Consider the following 22,841-nt stretch of genomic DNA (forward strand, 5'->3'; position numbering starts at 1 on the left):
ACAGTGAAAGGGATGGAAAGTAAAATGACATAGACTTCTGAAATTATGGATAGTTTGTAATTGATGTGTTTTTGTTATTGGATGTAAATCAGAATTTTATCAAATCATGTTCATATTGATCTGATTCTTTTTTGTTTTTTCTTTTTTTTAACGTAATTTTGACACTGTCCCACATTGCTTATAACATAGTGTGTTACTGGTAAACTCGTACTTCCATTCCAGTCAGGGTTGCAGCAATATACAGGTTTCAAGGTACCGTGATATAAAAGTTGATGGTTATCATACCATGTACATTTGCTTTGCAATATTGAAAAAAAAAATGCAACTGGACGGAGAATCTCCCCTTATTTTAGTTATTTTCTAAGGGGAGACTTTTTACTTCCATTAAAAAATGGTTTCAAGTTTCAGTTATAGTAATAAAATGTTGTCCAATCAAAATAACCCTTCTGTTTCCATTCTTTAAGGGTAGACTGATAATAATATAAATCTTGTAATACCTTGAAACAGCAATATTATGTGTATATATATATATATATATAAATATATAAAACGTGAAAATCTCATACTGTTGCAAACCTAGGGATTTGAGTTCCCTTTTTATGTGTCTGATAAATTTAGCCAACTAGATATTTTGAGAGGGATTCATTTAACACCTAACCAGTGTTGAACATTTTAAAACAATTTGAACTATGCAGAACAATGTCAGACACAGAGTTAAGACACAGTTTTAAAAAATTAAAGGTTTATTTCAACAATTTAGTACTGCAATCCCATAGAGCTGGGCAGTTCACAAGAGACAGATTAAAAATACAATGGTCAAAACTGATGCAGCAGAGGTCAAGATATCCTGACTTTTAATCACTGGTATGGGTTGAGCTCTAAAAATGCAGGACTCTACATTTCTACATCTGATGACATCATCAGACTTGACATTACACAACTATTTTCCCATTTTTTCTGAAAATGGCAGCATTAGTAGGTTTAGATTTTTTTTTATCGTATTAAGAAGCTATACAGTCAACTGTTCCGTTATCGGTATGAGCAGCTAAAAATAAAACCACATAATCAGATGAAATAGAATAAAATAAAATGTATACCAAAAAGCCTATAACAGTCTTGTAAAGTGAATCTTCTTTACTTGATTGTCTTAGTTTATCCTAAATCCTAACAGGAGCTTTGAACATAGGCCTATGTTGTAACATTCCATGACACATTTCTTCATATTCATTCATATTTCTAAATTTTCTTAGAAAAAAATGTTTGCAACATACGTATCATATCCTACTTTGTAGCTATATAAACCATTATTCCAACATTAATTATGGTTAGTTATAGTTACACTATTATACACTAGATGCTGGCCTATTTTAAACTCCTGTTATTTGTCTAAAATGCAGTTGTTGTTTTTTCCTTTTTCTAAGCATGAATTATGTAATGAGCTGAGTAATATTCTGGGTGTTATTAGTGTTGTCGTGCAGTCACTTTTTTCCTTCACATTTTGCCCCACTTTTTTCCACGTCAACGCTTTCTATGGGATTGGTTTTGTTGTAACGCCAGCGACAGATGGTCGGGCTATATAACCAAGCCGCGCTGCTCTGTGGGTAATTACGGTAAGGGACGTCATCTTCCTCCCCCACACCCCAAGCTCTGCACAGCTCTTTTGCCGGTGAACGCTTGGTCGGACAGCGCGGGTGCCATTTGGCGCAGTATTGAGCTACATCCGTCGACAAAGAGCGTCCTGTTATTTATTTATCGTCGTGTTTGTGAGTTTTATTTAATACATTTAGCCGTTAAACCTTCACAATGAGCTCAATCAACGTCAAAAAGCTGAAAGTTAACGAGCTGAAGGACGAGCTGAAAAAGCGTAATCTGTCGGACAAGGGGCTGAAGGCCGATCTGATGGACCGCCTGCAGGCCGCGCTGGACGAGGAGGCCCTTGCCGGAGACTCTACGCTGAACCAGGACTCCTCGGCGGACGAGGGTGTCGGCCAGGCCGCCGACCAGGAGGGCATGGGGGAGGAAGAAGAGGGCGAGGGCCCGATAGAAGAAAGCATGGAGGCCAACGAGGATGAGGAAGAGGAAGAGGAGGAGGAAGAGAGAGACGAGCCGGAAAATGGGGGCGACGGTGATGGCGTTGCCGAGGACGAAGAGATGGGTGAGGGGGAAGAGGATGGAGACGAGGACGACGAGATGGATCCCATGCTCAAGGGAGATGTCGACGACATGGAAAAAATAGACACGGAGGATGGTGAGCCCGCGGACCAGGCTGCAGAGGGTGAGTCGGCTGGACTAGTTCTCAAAATGTGACTGGCTGTATGGACTGTGGCTGGGTGTCGGAGTTTGCTATAGCGTTAACGCCACCGCGGGAGGGAGCCGGCTGGGAATGACTAAATTTGAATGCGTTACCACACGACAGGGCGTCCATGTTGAGCTAGATAGCGTGACCTCACTAAACTAGCAAGCGTTAGCCACTAACTGAAACAGTTAGCCGGTCGTGCTAATTTGACGTTAGCATCGGTCACCACCTTGGTTAACGTTAGCTAACGTTAATACTCGATAGTCCAGTGCACAAATGTTAACTTTAGCACTGTAATTTAGTGGTTGGCTATCATAAGCGATCATTAATAAGTGAATTCAGTGAGAAATGAGTTATTTAACCTAGCTTAGCCTGGCGTTTCGTTTCGCTTGGTTAGCGTGTTAGCTTGCTAGCTAACGTCATTTTCTTTGTGTCTGTGGTGCAATGCTAACTAGCGGGTCAGCGTGTTAGCTAGTTCGGTGGTTCCCACGCTTAAGGTTGGCTATGACTGGGGTTGTAGGGTGGAGGTGCACAAAGAAACTCCTGGCGCTATCTTGTAACCTACATAGAAAATGGCGCTACGGTGAAGCAGTCTGTTAAAAAGGGTTTCACTTCTGCAGTGACTGCATGCTACCCTGCCACAGCTTCCACTTTATGCGGTTAATTACTCTCAGAATTGGGCAGCTACAAATATGGTCAAAAGTGAGTTCAAATTACGAATTCGTTATGACTACAACGTAAACATGGGTGGATTTTGGCCTACTGTGTTTCAGTCTAAGTACATTTGATGGCTGGGAACATCTGAACTTGCTGACCCAAACCTGTGCGGAAGACGGGAGAGACGCCGAGAGCTTGTGTAGCACGTGGTTAGATTGTCCTTGATTGAACAGAAAGTGTCATCTTGTTGGATGAACATAGAAAATGTCGGTATATCGTGATTAGCCATGTGGGTTATTTAGGGTCAGATACGGGGGAGGGGGGTCTTCAGGGAGAAGTCAGGTCTAGGTAGGTATCACCCTCCTTGCATGATGCATATGTCCCAGGCAACAGTAGACTTGTCCTCTTGATGAATTAGGATTGCATCTGAATCTATATATTCTAAGCCCTTTATTGTAGGGTAAATATCCCTTTATTTTGCAGAGACTTGCTTTTCCAGCCCCAGCAAACACTGTTCACAATGTGTATATGGACCAGCCTACATTGTAATTACTCTCTGGTCATTAGAGCTGTTACAATTTATGGAGTATGATTGTGTTTTTTTTTTAAAGTGTAATCATGAGGTGTTACCTCTTAGTTACTTTAATACTGATGATTATGGTCGACACAATGTAACTAATGAACGGGCTTTGTGGGCCAGCACCCCACTGCCAGTCCGACCTCTCTCTCACAAAAAGGAGCACCTCATTCTATATCTTTGTTCTATTTTCAAAGGGGATGCGGACAAAGACACGAATGCTGATCAGAAGAATAAGAAGGGTGTTAAGAGACGCCGGGAGGAACATGGAAGGGGCTACTTTGAATTTATTGAAGAGAACAAATACAGCTGGTAAGGATGGGACAGAGCAAAAATGGCCTTCAGCATCCCTGAAGCGCCATCCATAGCTTTGTTGAACTGTATTGGCTTTAAGTGCCAATGCACATAACTAGCATGAGGAAAACCCTCATTTTCAAGTATTATACTATTTATTATTAACCTTACTTTCACACATGTTTTTGAGGGTCATCCCTGACTACTTTAAGAGCCTTACCATTTACCTTTTACAGTGCCCACTCACATTTGTGTCTTTTTAATGGACTGCATTCTGTAGCAGAAGTGCAACTATCAAGTCTCTATGAATTTTCACATCTGTTCCTCATGCCACTTATTGTTTTGGAAAGCCCATTGTGTCCTCAAGGTGATCCGAGGCTGCTCAAAAAGAACCCAGAGGAAAGTAGCAGATGTGTACTTTTGAATGGCGGGAGGGTGGGGAGGAATAGCTGAGAGGCGTGGGAGGAGGGGTCCACTGCTGCAGAGTAGCACACAAGAATATAGACAAATTCCCCAATGTGTTTGGAACGTCCACGGAGGAGCTCGCTATTGACCGTCCATCGTTTTGCCTCGCAATGGTCTCTCTTTTTTTTTTTTTCGTTTTGTTTTTATATTTCACTGGTTGTATGACGTCAATATGCTATTTCTGTCTCATGTATCATATGTTGTATGTATGTTATCATAGTGTGAGTGTGGATGTGTGTGTCTGATGCTTTTATACCCCCGCGCAGGTGACATCATGCATGGTGTGCATGGGTGTTTGTGAGCGTATGTGTGTGCATACATGTAACTACTTCTTGGTCAGTGTTTTGTTTTCATTGCGCTGTTGACACACTTAAGGATCAACGAGGAGAAAACGGAATCAATTTTTGAGGACCTTTTTTTTTTTTTTTTTTTAATTTGGGAAACGTTTGGGACTTAAGTATCAAAATTATTGGCCTCTTTAGGTGCTTTTTTTTCTCCCCCACCAGCCAGATATTTTTTTGCAAGTGTCTATATGATTCCAATTGAAAGTCCAANGGGAAACGTTTGGGACTTTAGTATCAAAATTATTGGCCTCTTTAGGTGCTTTTTTTTTCTCCCCCACCAGCCAGATATTTTTTTGCAAGTGTCTATATGATTCCAATTGAAAGTCCAACTTTTCTGTTGTTTCCCATGTCCGTATTTCCCTCCCAACAACTTTTAGAGCTCTTATTTACCCTATGTGAAGTCAATGGCCCCTGGGCAGCCATAGGCCTATAAAGCAGCAGCCAGTCTTTGACCCACTGTTGGACTATACTGACCATATGCTCCAACTCACACTGTATGTTCTCTCAGGCCCCTATAAATGCCCCTACAGCCCAGCATTCAAGGCTGTTTAAGAACAAATACATGACAGATGTCTCTGCTGCGGACGATGACCCCACATCTGTTTCTTCCTACTAATTAATTACCCATCTCCATTTGATCATTGTTACATTTTGAGTAGTTTCTTAACCTCACTTAAGAGATTTGGGTACCTCATCTCAAGCTACAGAGTTGGTAAGTTGCTGTAGCTCTCAGGATACTGTGACTCACATCAAGCAGCCAAGCATGGTGACAACTTGTACTGCATAGTTTCATAGAACACTATGAGTTGGTCATCACCTTTTTTAATTCCACATATGGGAAGTTAAATATAACTGCACCCACTATCACTGACTGACCCCACAGCAATCCTGGAGATCATAAACACTCTGATCTGAAAGGGGCAAGGTCCTCTATCACTGTCACCATTGGATAGCCTTGTATGCTAGGGCTAGCAGAGGTGCTTTCTTTGTGTGTATCTCTCACATTTTAGATTTCGCTGGATACTGCAAGGTAAGTGTTGTCTGCCAAGGCCCACACTACAGCTGACAATCCAAAAACTTTGGAGGATCACTTTTTCAATTTACTGTTTTCTATTTTGTATCGTCCCCCCCCCCCCCAGTCTGTCTATCCACTTTTCTCCCCAAATATTTTTCAGCAAGTGGTACCCAAAGGCACCTATATGTTCCATGCAGTTGCAGTGACATGTAAATCCTCTAATTGACTGGTTGGCATCTCTTTTCAGGGCCTCATTTAAGTCTCCCGTGCCACCTCTGGAGGAAGAAGATGAGGAGTTTGATGACACAAAAGTCTGCCTTGATACTTGTAAGTAGTGTTAATGTGACAGACACATTGTATTCCAATATCCAAAACTGTAATTGCCATTTACATCGATCCCAGATGTTAAGTGTGTTTTTTGTTGTGCTCTAGACAACTGCGACCTGCACTTCAAGGTGTCACGAGACCGTTACAGCGCCTCATCTCTCACAATGGAGAGTTTTGCTTACCTCTGGTCCGGAGGCAGGGGCACGTACGGTGTGAACAAGGGCAAAACCTGCTTTGAGATGAAGGTAAGAATGTTTATAGGCTTATGTAAAACTTTAAAATATGTTAAACTGTAAAATGGAAACCTTAACATGCACATTGGACACGGAAACACTAGTTAATGCGTTTTGCTTGACATCACCAGATTGCAGAGAAAATTCCTGTGAAGCACATTTCAGGCAAGAACATGGAGATTCATGACGTGCAGGTCGGCTGGTCCCTGTCCACTGGCACCCTCCTCCTTGGTTAGTGTGTCTTCATTTATACCTTGGCTTTCCAGTCCTCTGTATATTACACTGTTAGCTGTATCATTCAGGCATTTGTTCAGCTCAGTGCCAGAATAATTTCTCCTTGACCATGTCACATGTGGTGTTCAGCAAACTTCAGAAGAATGATTTAAACATGATGACATAGTGCAGGGGGGTGCTGTGCAGAATCTTGGATGGATCTAACGGATGGTCTTAAAACTCTGATGAAACAAACTGGACTGGATGCATGTTTTGGCATGAAGGTCTTCCAAATGAGAAGATACTGTAATCCTCCATGACAAGGCAGTCTGTCCTGAGAGGTCCCTCTAGTGGTTCCTAAGCAGCATGACACATTAATGTAAAATGGCTCCAGCTCTGGTTGCAGCATAGTAATGGTGGCTGGCCTGTTGCCAACAGAGATGATTCATACACCATTATTGTGTGTGTGTGTGTGTGTGTGTGTGTGTGTGTGTGTGTGTGTGCGCACTCAAATGTCATTCCATGTGCTGGCTGTCGCAAAATGTTTTTTTTTTTTTCTTTCAATTTATGTTTTCTCTCATGAATGTTTAGGTGAGGAGGAACATTCTTATGCATACTCTGGGAAAGGCAAGAAGACCACCAACTGTGTGACGGAGGACTTTGGAGAAACCTACGAGGAGAATGATGTCATCTGCTGCCTTATTGTAAGACATCAATGCTACTTATATTTTATCAATTTGGCAGTGTGTGAAAAACCAAGCCGAAGTAAGAGCAGAATTAAAATGAGTCAAAGATGCATGTAGTGATGCCTTTATCACAAGCAATTTTTGCACCTTGTTTTCTTTGCTCAGGACTTTGAGGGGGAGGAGGTGGTGATGTCCTTCTCCAAGAATGGTGGCGAGCCGGCTGTCGCTTTCCAGATCACCAAGGACTCTCTGAATGGCCAGGCCCTTTTCCCCCATGTCATCTGCCACAATTGTGCTGTGGAGTTCAACTTTGGCCAGATGGAGACTCCTTACTTCCCTCAGCCCCAGGGCTACACCTTCCTGCAGCAGATCCCCGTGGATGACCGAGTCCGGGGGCTCAAGGGGCCACAGACCAAGGCTGACTGCGAGGTAAGCATTGTAATGATTAGTCATGCTTTTAATTAGTCATGCAGTAATTTCTTTAACTGTGTTATTCAGAAGAGGTGTTTTCTGGGGACTTTGATCTTATTTCATGCTTTCTTTGGTATTCTGTAGATCATCGTGATGGTCGGCCTGCCAGGCTCAGGGAAGACTACATGGGTGAAGAACCATGTCCAGGAGAACCCTGGGAAATACTACATCCTGGGCAGTGACACCATTGTGGACAAGATGATGGTCAGTACTGATACAGCTCTGTTATTTTCAGGTCTCCTGGACACACTGTTGGTCTTACAGTCTCAGTCCCACTTTTTTTTTTTGTTTTAATTGTATTTTATTCTATCATCTCATACAGATCAACAGCCTGAAACGCCAGTCAAAGGACATTACAAAACTGAGTGCCATTTCCCAGCGAGCACCACTTTTCCTGGGAAAGTTTATTGAGATTGCTGCCCGCAAGAAGAGAAACTACATCCTGGATCATGTAAGTGGCTTGTGCTGAGTCTGATCATAGCCTTTGCCAAAAGTATAATGATTGTAGAATCAAACATTATAGATCAGTTTTATTGAGCCTCTCTCTCTCCCCCAGACTAACCTGTCTGCCCCAGGCCAGAAGAGGAAGATGTGCTTGTTTGCTGGCTTCCAGCGCAAGGCCGTGGTGGTCTGCCCCTCTGACGACGACTACAAGCAGAGAGTTCAGAAGAAGGTTGAGAGTGATGGCAAAGAAGTGCCTGAGCACGCTGTCCTCAAAATGAAAGGTGAGAAAGATGCTTGGCCATAAAATCTACATAGCAGTAATAATAGAGAAAAAAACCCAGTTGAGATTTTACTTTCTGTCAGATTCAGCTGTTCTCTTTTTGCACCCCTGATCATGTTCTGGTTTGTCTTCCTTCCCGGCTTCCAGGCTTCTACTCTCTGCCTGAAGAGGGGGAGAGCTTCAGCGAAGTCGTCTATGCTGAGCTGCAGAAGGAGGAGGCCGGCAAGCTGCTGGAGCAGTACAAAGAAGAGAGCAAGACAGCTCTGCCAGCTGAGAAGAAACCCAACCAGGGAAGCACGACACCAAAAAGAGGCGGTGGCCTGCGCGGTGGCGGCAGGGGAGGCAAGAACCAGTTTGGCCGTGGCGGTGGACCTGGACAGAGAGGCGGCGGCCGCGGAGGCTTCCAGAACAGAGGCAACTTCAGAGGAGGTAGTAATGACATTTGGGGATGTTATTATTTTTTTAAATGTTCTTCTCTCGGCACCCTGTAGCTCACCTGGTAGAGCAGGTGCCCCATGTACAAAGATTTTGTCCTTGCCACAACAGCCGGGTGGGGATTCCGACCCATGGCCCTTTGCATGATGTCCTTCCCTCCCTTTCTCTCCTTTCAGGCTAATGCTGTCCTGTAGATTAAAGGCAAAAAGCCCAAAAAATATAATTTTTAAAAAGTGTGGACGCCGTATATTTAAAACTTTAAAATATGCATTCATGCTAATTTGCTCTGTCTCTGATCGTTTGCAGCTCCTGGCCCTCGTGGCGGCTTCAACCGTCCACCTCGTGGCTTCCTGCCTCCCCCAGCCTTCAGAGGAGGGTTCCATAACCGTGGAAACTTCAGCAGAGGTGGTGGTCCCATTCCCAGCCTGGGTGGATCCCCCAGGGGCGGACCGATGAGGGGTAACATGGGACCCAGAGGGGGACCCATGAGCAGAGGTGGCCCAATGAACAGGGGAAACATGAGCAGAGGAGGCGGAGCCAGCATGCATCGTGGTGGATCCAGGGGACATCACAACCAGGTGGGTTTGATGATCACACTCGTACATCATGTTAACCAGTTTGCGAAGGCTTTCAGACAAAGTGTCTGCAGCACTGACAACACTCCAATGTGTTATCATCAGAGATCACTATACTTAAAGATTACTAGTCTTCATTTTCATAGTAACATATTTAATCTGTTGATACATATTCACGTTTGTGGGCTGTTGCCTGACCATCACCGTCTTGTCTTTTTGTCTCTACAGTTCCAGCAGAGAGGCGGTGGTAGCCGTGGCAACTTCGGCAACTATGGAAACAAGAATGGCAACTTTGGTAACAACAGGAACAGCGGTAGCTATGGCAACAGGAATGGCATGGACAAGGCCCAAGCCTTCAACCAGAGCTGGCAGCAAGGGGTCAGTATTTCTGCAGTTGAAAGTTTTTTTTTTTTGCACATTACACTAGACTTTCCACAGACCACAGTAGACAATACAGATTAATCTAAACCCATTTATGCCCACAACTGAATATTTTTTTAAAAATTTCATTGGAAGGTTTTTCTGGTCTTGACTGAGCACAAATCTCAAGAAATTTTCAAAGGGTTTGAAAAAGGGTCTCTGAGGTGCAGCCATTTTCTTACCATACTATATTTGGTCTTTGGGCACATGGGACTACTGTTTACTATGTATTTAATTTTATTTAAGCACGACTAATAAATACACTAGTGTTCTTTACATGTTTTTCAAAATCCTGACTTTGCCTAATGATAAAAGTTTGATTATTCAAGCGCTCTAAAAATTTAAAAGTTGTTCTAGTACTCTCCATAAGTGTGTTTGTACCAGATTTCAAGACTTTATACCAAATCAGAACACATGCTCTGGCATTTTCCTCATCACACTGATTATAGTCTTGGGCACAGATGGGTTAAATCCCTAATTCTACACAAGTATAGTGATAAAACTAGTCCTGCTGAATATCTTCCCCACTAGTGCATAATTGGAGCCCAGCTGCGAAGTGAATTAGCCCTGTGGGTTATTAAAGAACAATAAGGATTACATTACTATCCACTATGTAGAATACAATAAGATGAATATTTTGACAGAAAAACTTGTCTCATGATGCCCCAGTAGGCATGAAAATCCCATCACAATAATAAAGCGTCTTTCATGTAGCATGTGCTGAGCGAAAAAAAAAGTCCAAAAAAGTTAATAACTTAAAAACTATGGCGGAGAGGTAGTTTCTTGCAACCCTAGAATTAAGATAAAAATATTCACAAACGAAAAAACACTTCTGGTTGCTGATAAGTAGTGTTTAACTTTTGATTTAACACTAAAAATTTAAACCCTCGGCATGCACTGCAGCGCAAGCGGACAGATGCACGACTCAGAGCCGCATGTGTCACTGACACCAGACTCAGAGCGCAGTGGACCGGTGGAAAATGTCACCATCAGCATATTATCTTACATCAATAAAATCTATTTTATCATTATTTTGAGTCACATTGTTGAAAGAATTTGTTTGAACTTGTAAATATTATTTATAAATGAGAGCTATGGGTTTGTTTCCCACTCACAGTGAATAAATCCTCAAAATGAAAGGCACAGCAGCAACAGTTTAACTTTAGGCTTACATCTTTTGATTTATTTAAGTACAGTGATACTTTGTTTAACTTTATTATAACAGTGTTTTATTGAACTTAAATGAAACTCTGCGTCCCTTTTGTGTCCTGTGCAGTTCTGGAACCAGAAGCTGTGGAGTCAGGAGTATCAGCCTGGATATTACTAAGACACTTGTAACGGACTGGTGGCCGACACTGAGACCCACCGCTAGCCACGGAACATCCCTCCACCCCGCTTTTTTGATTTTTCTTTTCTTTCCGAGAACCCACTTTTAATAATATAAACCCACCAACTGACAACGAAGACGAACACGATATGGAGCGACAACATTCCGCATCAGAGAGGAGACCAGGCAACCTGAGTATAATTGAAGCTTTATATATCTATATACACATGTACAATGTGGGTTCGGTCTCATTCGATCATCAGTTAATTTCTTTTGTTGTATATTTCATTATATATATTTTTTCACCACTTTTAAATGACGTGCTTTTAAAAAAAATCTCATGTTTGTAATATCAGGAACAAGAAACATTGCGCCAGCCCGGCAGATGTTGAGAAAGATTTTTTTTTTTTTTTTTCCCCAGGGTTGTGCATTTTATCTGTGGTGTGATTTTTATTTTGCTTTTTTTATTACAAAATTGTAAATATATATTTTTTTCTTTTCCTTTTTTTTGCGTAGTTTGTCTAAGAAGTTAAAAACGGTAATGATTGAACGGAACCTTGGCTTATTAGCAAGACGCATGGTAGCTGATTATATTGTTAGGCTGTACATGTCATTAGAGTCTGCTGTCAAACAGTTAAACCGAAGCAACAGATGATTTGTCTTTTGTTCCCAGTATCAAACCTGTAACCTAAACTCCATAGACCTACAATAAACAACTCGTTGGCTTTTTTACATTCTTCCTGGCTTATGACTTTTGATTCAGTTCAAAGGTGTGTAAAAGACCTTTGAATGGGCGATGTCTGAGTTTGCTACTTCAAACAGTAAGGACATCAGCCCTGCTACAAGCCCCAGTTTTCACCTCATTAGCAAACTACTCCCTTCAAGTGTCCTGTCTTTGATACGTCCTTCAGCTATTCTAATGTACACTGCTTTGAGAAAACATTTTGGCCAAGCCATTTTAAGGATCTAAGTAAGCCATTTTTAGTACATTTTGCCTTTTTAATTCATTTGTTTGTTTTTAAATATAGGTCTTTTAATTTGTGCGTTTAGTTTAATTAGGGCACTGACTACGCTTGATTCTCAGGAGGAAGTGTGGTTTTTAGAGTCTCTATCAACTGTTCCTCTAGTGCAGTAGACTTCTGAAAAACAGCTAGCACTGACAAGTCCGATGAATTACAAACCAGAACCACATTAACAGTTGATTTTTTTTTTCCATTTATATTTCTGATTTTAAAATAAACTCCACTATTTCAATTTTTGTACAAATTTGTGATGATGCTAGTTCAGCACAAACGTGATTGAAAGCAGGCAGGGTTACTCATTTTCACCAGCAAACCTAAAGGGCTACACAGTGTCACAACACACCCACTACTAACACCACCAACAGTTCATGATGACCTTTTTAGACTGATGGGAAAAGAACAAAGGTAACCTTTTTTGTTTCCAACGTAAAGGCATGTTTTAGAAGCACCCCAGAGTTCATGTTGGTGACTGTGTGGCCCGGCAATAATGGCAGCTCCTCACCCAACAGCTCATAATGTGCCACATTATTCTGGCAGAGGACGCCCTGCTTGTGTTTCAACACTAGAACAACGTCAGAGCTGGAAAACAGACCATCACAGTAGATCAGATGAAAACCCAGTGGTGTGTGTTGATTGTTTTTATTTTTTACCTGCCCATGTTGATATTTAATAAACATGTAAATACTTTACCACTATTTCAACCATGCACGAATGTTCATTAATTAATTAATTGACTTGGAGTATTAACTGTATTGTGATTAAGAAAGTGTTAGTTTGCCCGAGTACTGCTGTGTGATGAATTGTCGACTATATTTAAATGTGTGGAGAGTTTGTGCCCTCCTGTTTTATTGTACCGGATACATAAATCTAGCAGAATGCAAGCTTTGAGTTTACAGTATAACCTATAATACGACAGACACTATATTTTTATCGCTTTATGTTGCAGGTTGTATATCAGGTCTTTTATTATTAAACCAACAATGCAAAAGCTTTGAGACTTTTTTGAGATTTGTTGTCTTTTCTATCTTACAGTTTTTGATATTTGTGTTTCGAAATTTGGGACTGTATTTTATTTTTTAATTTGTCTCAACTCTATTAAACATAAAGAAGCTGGTAAACAGTGACTTTGTGGTTTGTTACAGATGTTCTAGAGCCTGGGTCTTCAACAGGGGGTCTGTGAACGCCATGTGGTCTTCAGAACTACTGCAGGGGGGCTGTAAAATTGTTGTTGGATAATTTAACTTTTAAGTTGTTTTCCAAAAATGAAAATATGTCTGAAAATACACATACAACATATTAACAAAGATAAATCAGCCTATTTATGAAAACGAGGAAAGACCCAAAAATATTCAGTAATTATCTGAAGTGCAACTCAATTTTATACTTTATATGTAAGTCACAGTCCCTGCTCTGTCTCTCCTCGAGCTTAGGGGTCCTTGGCCTGAAACTTTGTAGCCCCCTGCTCTAGAGGACAAAGTCTAATAACATTGACATGATGACATGACATTTCCTCAACCTCTTTTCAGTCGTTTTGAAATATCTTCACAACCACTTGGGGGATTGCTGTGAAATTTGATTTAGACATTCATGGTCCCCAGAGGATGAAATGCTATAACTTTAATCCCCTGACCTTTGAAATCGCACCATCATCAGGTCAGGGGATTAAAGTTATCACCGTTTCTTTGAGGGCATATGATTTAAACGACAAGTCAGAAAAGTTTCAGTTGTACTGGGAGGGGATATTTGATATCCCATTGCCATGGAGAGAGTTCTATACAAAATACTCCTGACAAGATAAATGGTTTTTGGTTGGGGTATAGAAAAGGATGGAAACTGCTGTTTCTGTAAATCTGAAACTGAAGATATGTTTTATTTATTTTGGTCCTGTTGTCATGTGGTAACATTTTGGATGACTATCAAAAGATAGATTGCACCAAGTTAGATTTTTTTAACCATGTGCCCTCAAACAATAATGCTCAGCGAAGTAAGAAATGGTTGTCTGAGCATTGTAAATACTATTACAATATTAGGAAAAAGATTTGTTTTTGAATCGAAAGGAAAACAGCGATTGACATGACCCTTTTTTCTTTCCTTTTTAAAACATTTCTTTATGTCAGAAGGTGTTATTGTACAAGGCAGGGAAAATTGAATGACTATGAAATAAAGATGGAATAGAATAAGGCCAAGTTTAGAAGAAGGATGATCATGATATCATTGTTTAGTTGTTTTTGGTTGTTTGTTTTGTTGTTGATTTGGTTGTTTATGTATCTTTGATTTTTTTTTTTCATTCCTTCCTTTTACTGCTGTATGTCTAAGTCAGTGGTTTATGATGTGTTATAGTGTAGTTGTGTCATTTGTATTCGTATTGTTTAATAAAGTAAAACAAAAAAGTTATCACAGTTCATCCTCTGGGGACCATGAATGTCTGAACCAAATTTCACAGAAATCCATCCATTAGATGTCAAGGTATTTCAACAAGAGATTATCTCACGATGGAATCGCTTTAGCCGCAATACAACAATCTGCAACTTAAGACAAATGCTAGCCAGGGTCTGAAAGTGTTGGAGGGTCGTGACCCCTTCCCTACCTTCTGTCTCTCTACTTCCAGTGCCCTTACTCAGACTCATCTTCAAACGTAGCCTTCATTTTGATCTCAACTACATATCTGTAAAGTTTTGTGTGTCAGGGGCGTAAAATGTTGGGAGTTATGGCCCCTTTCCTACTTCCTACCCCCCTACTTACGGCCCCCTTATTCGGACCACACCTATCTTTGAACTCAAACTTCATTTTGATCCCAACAGCACACCTGTAAAGTCTTATGACTGCATCTTGCACAATTGTGACGCTAGTGTGGTGACAAAGCCTGACAATGTACTGCTTCTGTGGGAGTTCGTGCCACAATAGGTGTCTCCAGCACCACATTTTGCCATGACACACACACACACACATACACAAGGTGAAAACAATTCTAGCCCTGCTGTCGTGGCCAGTAATAACAGCCAAAATCTATTTAATTTATGATAAACTACCTGCAAAACTAATGACAGTCCATCATCCTCATCTGTACTTTGTTTTAAGTGCTAATTAGCAAATGTTAGCATGCTAGCACACTGCAACATGGTGAATACTACACCTGTTAATCATCCACATGCTAGCGTTGTTATTGCGGGTACGTTAGCTTGCTGATATGTTTAAGTACTGCCTCACGGAGCTGCTTGCATGGCTGCAGGCTCTCTTTTCATCATATTCTTTGCATTTCTCAATTACTGATGTGAGTAGCTGTCCAGTGACTTGGAAATATTCTCACAACCATTCTCTCATCTGTGATTTTTATCAGTCTTTTAATGGAGTTGTTTGAAGTGTTCACTCATCGTCATATTTTAAGTTTAGTTACCACTGGATCATCCACATACTGGTGTATTTATACTACAGATACAGGTGTATGTACACTGTTACAAGTACTTTCCTTATTACTTAATGTGTGACTTCTAAAGACATTTGACTGCACCATCATGTGTTTTTAATGTGCTTTTAAAGGAAGTAAATACAAATGCAAACATGTATTGTTGGATTAAGTATTTGTAATGTATTTAGATAACTTGGTAGAGTCTGTTAAAGGGACAGTTCATCTGAAAATCAAAAATACATTTTCCTCTTACCTGTAGTGCTATTAATCATATAGATTGTTTTGGTGTGAGTTGCAGAGTGTTAGATATCAGCCGTAGAGATGTCTGCCTTCTCTTGAATATATTAGAACAGATGGCACTCAGCTTGTGGTGCTCAAAGTGCCAAAAAATACATTTGAAAAACTCAACAGCAATGGCTCTTTGCAGAACTCATGACCACATTACATAAGATAATCCACAGACCTTGTTGGGAGCAGTTTAATGTAAGAAATAGCCGAGTGCCATCTAGTTCCATTATATCTGAGAGAAGGCAGACATCTCTATGGACGATATCTCCAACACTCTGCAACTCACACCAAAACAATCTAGATTCATAAACAGCCCTACAGCTAAGAGGAAAAATATGTATTTTTTATGTGGGGGTTAACTGTCCCTTTAAAATGTCTCTTTCTGCTGGTAAGTGTCTAAAAAGCAACATGAAATCTAATTTGATTTATAAATTAACACTTTCTAAAAAGCAGCAGTATGAATCCACCATTTGCAGCACCACCTGTGTCTGTCCCAGTCCCATGCCTCCTGGTGTTGTTGGAGGTGTATGTTGGGAATCCACTTCCCCTCCAGACAGACAGCTGCTTGTCTTTGGGAGGGCAGCATGTTTACCTCCATCAGCAGCATATTAGTGAATGACAAGACCCCCCAGCCAGACAGCAAACAGTGCATTAGGTATTGGCCCTGATTAGCAACGTTTGGCCCGGTCTAAGTCTGATGTAAACACACAGAGGGCCCATTCTAGCTTAATGCGAATTGACTTCGTGTTTCTCCGTATGTGGCCGTGTAGCGCCTTCCCACTGCAAACAGAGCATCACAAGTAGGTTTGTCAACGCCAGTGAGCCCTCAGTGTTAACAAATGTTATAAGTCATTAGGCAAATTATTTGCTCTGCTCCACAATTTCCTATGAGACCAGCAGCTGTATGTGACTGCATGTGAATGTGATCATGAATGTGAATGGCGCCAGACAGCAGCGCTCAGTCGGCAGCAGGGAGGAAGGAAGGAGAGCAGGAAATCTTTAAGTGAAACAAAATATTTTATTTTCCAAACATAAACTCATCCATATTATGTACAGCTTGAAAATATAACACGTCAGACAGAATGTGACTGACTGCTACAGATTCAACACAACTCATACAAATCTGAATAAAAAAGATATCAAAATTTACAAAATATATAAAAAGTGCTTGTGGAGGAGGAGTTTAATGGCAGCAGGACTGCCTGTTGTGTGTATGAAACTCCCAATAAATGTCCATTTAAATAGAAAGTACTAGACGTGCTGTTTAAAACCATTAAATAAACCAACACCCCAACAGAAAAACACTATAATATTCCTACAATACTTCCCAGCAGTCTGTGATTATAGGAGTACTACAGCTGTTCTCCATGACATCATACTATGGAGACATTGTCCATGGTGCATGCACACCTCTCTACAATCATATTCGGGAATTCCGCCACTTCTATCTCAGTGTAGTCCCCCTTCTTCACCAGGTACATGATGGGTAACGGGGCGCTCTCCGATGCCGTGCACCGCCTCTCGCCGTAACCGTAGTTGCGCTTGGGCTGCTTGCAGCTTCCGGTGCACCTGAAGGCTTGGTAACCTGCTGGCTCGATGATCCAGTACTGCGTCCAGGTGAGAGCGCGGAAGTTGACGAAGTACTGCTCTCTGCAGCAGGTGTCTTTGTTTGTGTTGACGTCACAGTCGCCACGAGAACTGGGGAGGAAAGGATAAAGAAAGTTAGACTACTGTTCTAAAGTCCCAGGCCTAGAACCTCTTAGCTACACCCCTGCTTGACACAGTTACTCAGGTATGATATTCATTATATTTAGTGGGTATATCAACAGAAAGATGCCTAATTAAAATCTGTTTAGAAGCAACAACTTCATCACCTGGACCATCTTTAAAACACTAATATGTTACATGTGACTTTTGGACTCTTGTAGCCAGTATTTTGCAGCTACAGTTCTACAAACCATGAGAATGAGCAAGGGTGTGGGTATTTTTTCAACATTTGGGGGGACACATATGATGTGCAGGGTTTGTGGGTCCTCCACCAGAAAATTTTGAGCATCGAAAACCTTATTTCCTCTTTCTTGCAATTTTTATGCACCATTTTGTGCCTCTTCTGCATCAAATTCAAGTGTTAATGTCTTTAATTTTGTCCAAATTCTGTCCAAATACTACTTTGATGTTTTTAATGGGAGGGACAAATGCACATTCCCCCCCCCTGCGTCCCCCACTGAAACCTACACCTATGAGAAGGAGTAAACTGACGCCCCTGCTGCCACACCACTACAATTCCACTAATGAATGTAAATGGCGACAGGTAAAAATGGAGAATATGGGCTAATTGTCACACAGCTACAATATCCTGTATATCAAAAGCTCGCGCCCTTACCCGTACTCTTCGAGGTTCAGTGTGTAGAGGATGAGCTCGGGCTTTCCCAAGGTGTTGTCCGTCTGCTCCTGGGTGGTAAAGCGCACACTCTTTGCCATCTCTGCCGCGTAGCTGCCAGGTCTCTCGCCCTCGATCCACACCTCCAGGTGCATAGGTGTCTTCTGCTGGGTCTTAGACCAATAGTGCACCGCCTGTGTCACATCAAAGCTCTTCCAGCCGGTCTCGTGAATGGGGATCAACCTGTGAACACGAGTGATAAGGGCGATTAATTAAAAGAAGATGAAACGGATGTGTCCTGGAGAAGACTGCAATTGAATTATTACTAAGATAACCCACTGAGACCGTGGGAGGCGCCTCTTAATTGCTCTACAGTGAATATATTTTCCACACGTCACCATGAGAAAATGACCCCTTACCGTGAATCTACCAGCGACGTCCGGTTGGATCCGTTTGGCAGCACCTCCACCCAGTAGATGCTGACCCGGGCGTTGTTGACGGGCCGGTGGTTTTTCCTTTCCACCGCGAAGCGTTTGTGGTAGGAGGCCCGCTGGTAGAGCTTCAGCTCCGCCATGGTCACCTCGCTGTTATCCGGGATCCTCGCCTCCATGTCGAATACCATGCGATGCCGAGTGGTGTCAGAATACACATACTCCCCGGAAATATCTAAAACACAAAGCATTATAAGCGTTATATGCGATTCTTTCTCTTTAAGTTGCTTAAAATGCCTGTTTTTTCAAGGCAGTTTGGTGCGTAAAATGGATTGCGCATAATTACGCACGGAAATAACTGTTTCTTCTAACTGGTATCCGTGTCAAAGCTATTTTCATATGATTTCCTGCAAGTTACTTGTTGTGTATTATGAAAAATGGGAGCCTCTCTTACCTGCATTGCCAGGGATTCCCCTCAGGATGCCCGCCAGGCTGGGCAGAGATCTGCGTCTCCTGCTGTGGTGCATCTTCAGCATGGACATGTACTTGTTTCTGATGTGCGCCGGGATAACTAAATTCTCCAAATCCCTCTTATGGATCTTAGGAACTTCATCCAAGCCAAGTTTCTGCAGCAGCGCGTCCTTCATATCCTGGTGCGTAAAAGCCTTGGCGAGACCGAGGAAAGCGGCGCAAAGGATGCAAGCGCGGAGGAAATCCATGAGTAAAAAAAATAAGTGTGATAAAACAGCAGCACAGTAGCACAAGTCACCCAGAGATAGACAGTGTCCCTCTGACACTCCTCCGGCTCCCTTATATTGTTGCGGCCCTCCCAGTCGTTCGCACTTTGTCAATGGGGGCAGGGACCCTTATCAGAACAAAGGTGCGACAATACAGCCCCATCCTAAACAGGATATCTAAGTGGCCATACTTCAAACAGCAACAATTAGACTCGAATGCCATCCGCATTGTGGAGGTGTAATTTTACCAGAGTTACAGTAAAACTATGCTTGATGTCGGTGGCCTGTGTTGCATTTGATGTCAGAATGAGGATCCAAAATCTGCTCTTTATGGTGTAAATAAATAAATAAGATCATTCAGAGTCAGAATCAGAATTCTTGTTATTGCCAAGCTTGTTTTCACATGCAAGGAATTTGCTTTGGTGTATTGCAAGAGAAAATGCCAAAAAATAACATTTAAAACAAAAACAAATATTGCAAAAATTAAGAGACAAATATATACGACAGAATAAATTGAATTAAAAAAAAAATTACAATATATTTGGATTATAATGAAAGGGCAGAGCAGTTTTCAGAAATGGTCATTTGTGCTTTGTGCGTTCATCTCGATCGTAGAAATTCAGACAATTAAATTACAATTTCTACGTGCATTTCATGTATATATATATATATATACTTGTTCAACTATATTTTTGGAAGCCACCTGTATCACAAAGTTTAAATAGGTATCATGATGGTTAAAATGCACTTTCAGCAGATGTTCTACCCAAAAAGAAGAACAATCGTTGGATTTTTGTGGCACACAGGAACAGGAATATATTTAAGAATTGATTGTTAATGTCATTATACAATGGAGGACTGCACATGAAGTTGTATGTTAAAACAAAATGTATCTTACTAAAAGTATTACAGTCAAAAACACACATATGTCCAATCAAAGTGAATGCTATCTTTATGGTTTTGTGCACTTTACATTAAAAAGCATCCAATAGTGTTTTCACTGTTGCAACTTTGGTGTTTATTTCACACAGTCCAACAAATTGCAAAATCCTCTCAGTGTCTTGACATTCAATTATTCCCCCAGAATTGAAATGTTTGTCTCTGAAGTGTCCTCTGAGCTGCTACACATGCGTCCCAGACAGACATCTCTTGACCCTGCGAACCTCAAGTGCCCTCTCTTCAGTAGCACCCTTGTCTACACACACCCCACACTCTGACGTGTACATTCCACTGGACGATGTCAGGGCCGGGGCAGTCTGGCAACAGTCTGTCACACAGCGGGCTTATTTCTGTCTGGGCGGCTGGAGAGCAATTTTGTCCTGAAAAAAAAGGTGGATGAAGATCGGGACTAACAGAAAGAAAAAAAAAAACACAGCAGGCAGTCCAGTCTGTTCATTTTGGCACAAGTGTATAACAAGGGTTCTAGGAGGAAGTAGTGCAGAGCTCGCAGGGAGGAGGGGGCATAGAGGATTAGATGTTTATTCCGAGCCCTGTCACCCATTCTTGGCCCTCTCCAGCAGATTAAAATTATTAGCCAAACAGACAGTTAATCCAGGGGCCGGGGGGCCGGCTCGGATGTGGATTGGGGCAGGCTCTTCACAGGTTGGTGATTATCTGATTCCATTGCGAGGATTTGCCTTGCCTTTTTTGTCACACAAACATTAGAAGAGGGGTGCTCTCACTGGCTGCCCCACAAGGCCTTGCCTGCAGTTGTGTATTGGGCTGTGTTTGCTTAGAGATGTCAGACAGACTGAAGGGGCACACAGGAAGAGCAAATGACAGATGACTGCCAGACCCGCTCGCTCCAGCTACTGCCTGCAGCTTACAAACAAGACAGATTATTAATTAGTGCTGCAGACCTGATACAGTCCATGTATGGTACAATGCAGTGCTGCAAATAAAACAAATTTAAAAAGATCAGAAAACTTGCATGTGTGCAAAGGCGATTATGTGTGTATGGAGTTAAGACTAACAACATTATAAGACTTATAATGACTTGATGAGTATGATTTCAGCGCTGTTTTGTTTGTGTTATAACCTAATTAAATGCATTTGGCAGCTTTTTGTATGATTGAGTGAATAAATTAAATTTGCAATGGCAGTTTGCAGTTGTGCATATACTGTAATCACTGGTCTCAAATATAATGTTATTTTCTTGTTCTCAGAACATTTGGCAGTCAAAAAATAATAATTCTTACACAATTAGTCCTGAAAAAAGTTTAATAATGAGACACTTTATTTCTTTACTTAGCTTATTTAATGGAGATAATCAGGGGTGTAGATTTTCTTTCAACATGGCGGGCGGTGACATATGTGAAACTGGAGGTGTCGGGGTCCGCCATAAAGTTTTGAGCAACCCACATTTTATTTCCTGTATTTTGGTGATTTTTTTATTTTGTTATATTTTTTTGCACCAATTTGTGCTGTTAACGTCTTTAATTTTGTCACAATAAAAGTCTGCTGTTAAGGGGGGGGCAAACGCACATGTTCTAAATATTGAGGGGCATGTGTCCCCCTGTGTGTCCCCCAAAATCTACACCCATGGGGATAGCATTGATCACCAAAGAAAATATTGCAAATAAGAAATAGCCCTGGCTAGATGTAAAAAGGCCTAAAAAAATAAATGCAACTACATTGCTTATTAAAATTATGTGATAAATATGCCCAAAATAGTACAGTAGTAAATAATGTCACAGTTGCACACAGTTAAGTGATGTTCTTAAAGACAGAATCGGTGTTTTCAAGTATTGAGAAATGAAAAAAGGCAACATTTTAAATGATTTAATTGGATTTTATAGGATTATAACCCTGTCTATGACACAGTTAGATCCACAACAGTGGTCCAAACAGGTCGCCTGATGTCAGAGCCATCAGTGCAGACATGTAAATTCCGAGCACACCCATGGCCCAGTCCAGCCAGTGCCTGTCCTCCAGACCCCTGGTATCCTCTCTGCCTCACATTACAACCCCTAATTCGGGAAATTAAGATGCCCTTTGTGTGATATTTCTCAGTCTTTCTTCCTTCCCATGCCAATCAAAGACTAGTTGCCTAGTTCAAAGCTACATCTGATGCTCCTAGGTGCCATTTCTTTTCAATCAAAGGCCAACAAGCTCCCACAATCAACAACGCAGGTGTTAATTAACATCCAAACATTTGCATTCGAAAGAAGTCCAATTTATAGGCCATCCCCTTCCATTTGTGGAACATGAAATCCCCTGTGCTTACAGAAACTGCTGTTTGTATAAGGCCCAGTTTAAATGCTTACATGAGACAGATATTACAGTAGAAACACTTGGATACAGTCTGGCTGTTTCCAGCTGACTTTGCACATATTATATCAGCATGTCTTTGAGAGTCTCCCTGGGAACGAGGCGGAGCTGCTCCAAAGAGTCAATATTGAACTTGTGTTGGTGGTCAGCGCAAATTCCTTATTATTCACATCATGGCTGCATTGTCACCCACTTCCTGATCTATTATTGCCCGCTTTATCCTAATATCAAATATTTAGAGACATGAG

The 22,841-nt window shown here is 41.4% G+C and overlaps 2 protein-coding genes across 2 annotated transcripts; one reads left to right on the top strand and one right to left on the bottom strand.

Annotated features, from left to right (window-relative positions):
- The first annotated feature begins 1,638 nt into the window (after window positions 1–1,638).
- On the top strand, window positions 1,639–13,199 carry hnrnpub (heterogeneous nuclear ribonucleoprotein Ub). The gene is made up of 14 exons (XM_050058713.1): window positions 1,639–2,275; window positions 3,728–3,842; window positions 5,896–5,975; window positions 6,081–6,220; window positions 6,340–6,439; window positions 7,013–7,125; window positions 7,273–7,536; window positions 7,663–7,782; window positions 7,901–8,029; window positions 8,135–8,303; window positions 8,450–8,731; window positions 9,044–9,315; window positions 9,541–9,690; window positions 11,009–13,199. The coding sequence occupies exons 1-14, from the start codon at window positions 1,804–1,806 to the stop codon at window positions 11,057–11,059; spliced, it is 2,457 nt and encodes an 818-aa protein (XP_049914670.1). The 5' UTR covers window positions 1,639–1,803; the 3' UTR covers window positions 11,060–13,199.
- A 3,595-nt stretch (window positions 13,200–16,794) lies between these two features.
- On the bottom strand, window positions 16,795–19,429 carry lft1 (lefty1). The gene is made up of 4 exons (XM_050058716.1): window positions 19,041–19,429; window positions 18,575–18,821; window positions 18,159–18,398; window positions 16,795–17,473 (listed from the first exon to the last, which is right to left on the bottom strand). The coding sequence occupies exons 1-4, from the start codon at window positions 19,303–19,305 to the stop codon at window positions 17,149–17,151; spliced, it is 1,077 nt and encodes a 358-aa protein (XP_049914673.1). The 5' UTR covers window positions 19,306–19,429; the 3' UTR covers window positions 16,795–17,148.
- Between the last annotated feature and the right edge of the window lie 3,412 nt (window positions 19,430–22,841).

Source organism: Epinephelus moara, chromosome 12, assembly GCF_006386435.1.
Source record: "Epinephelus moara isolate mb chromosome 12, YSFRI_EMoa_1.0, whole genome shotgun sequence".
Lineage (NCBI taxonomy): Eukaryota > Metazoa > Chordata > Actinopteri > Perciformes > Serranidae > Epinephelus > Epinephelus moara.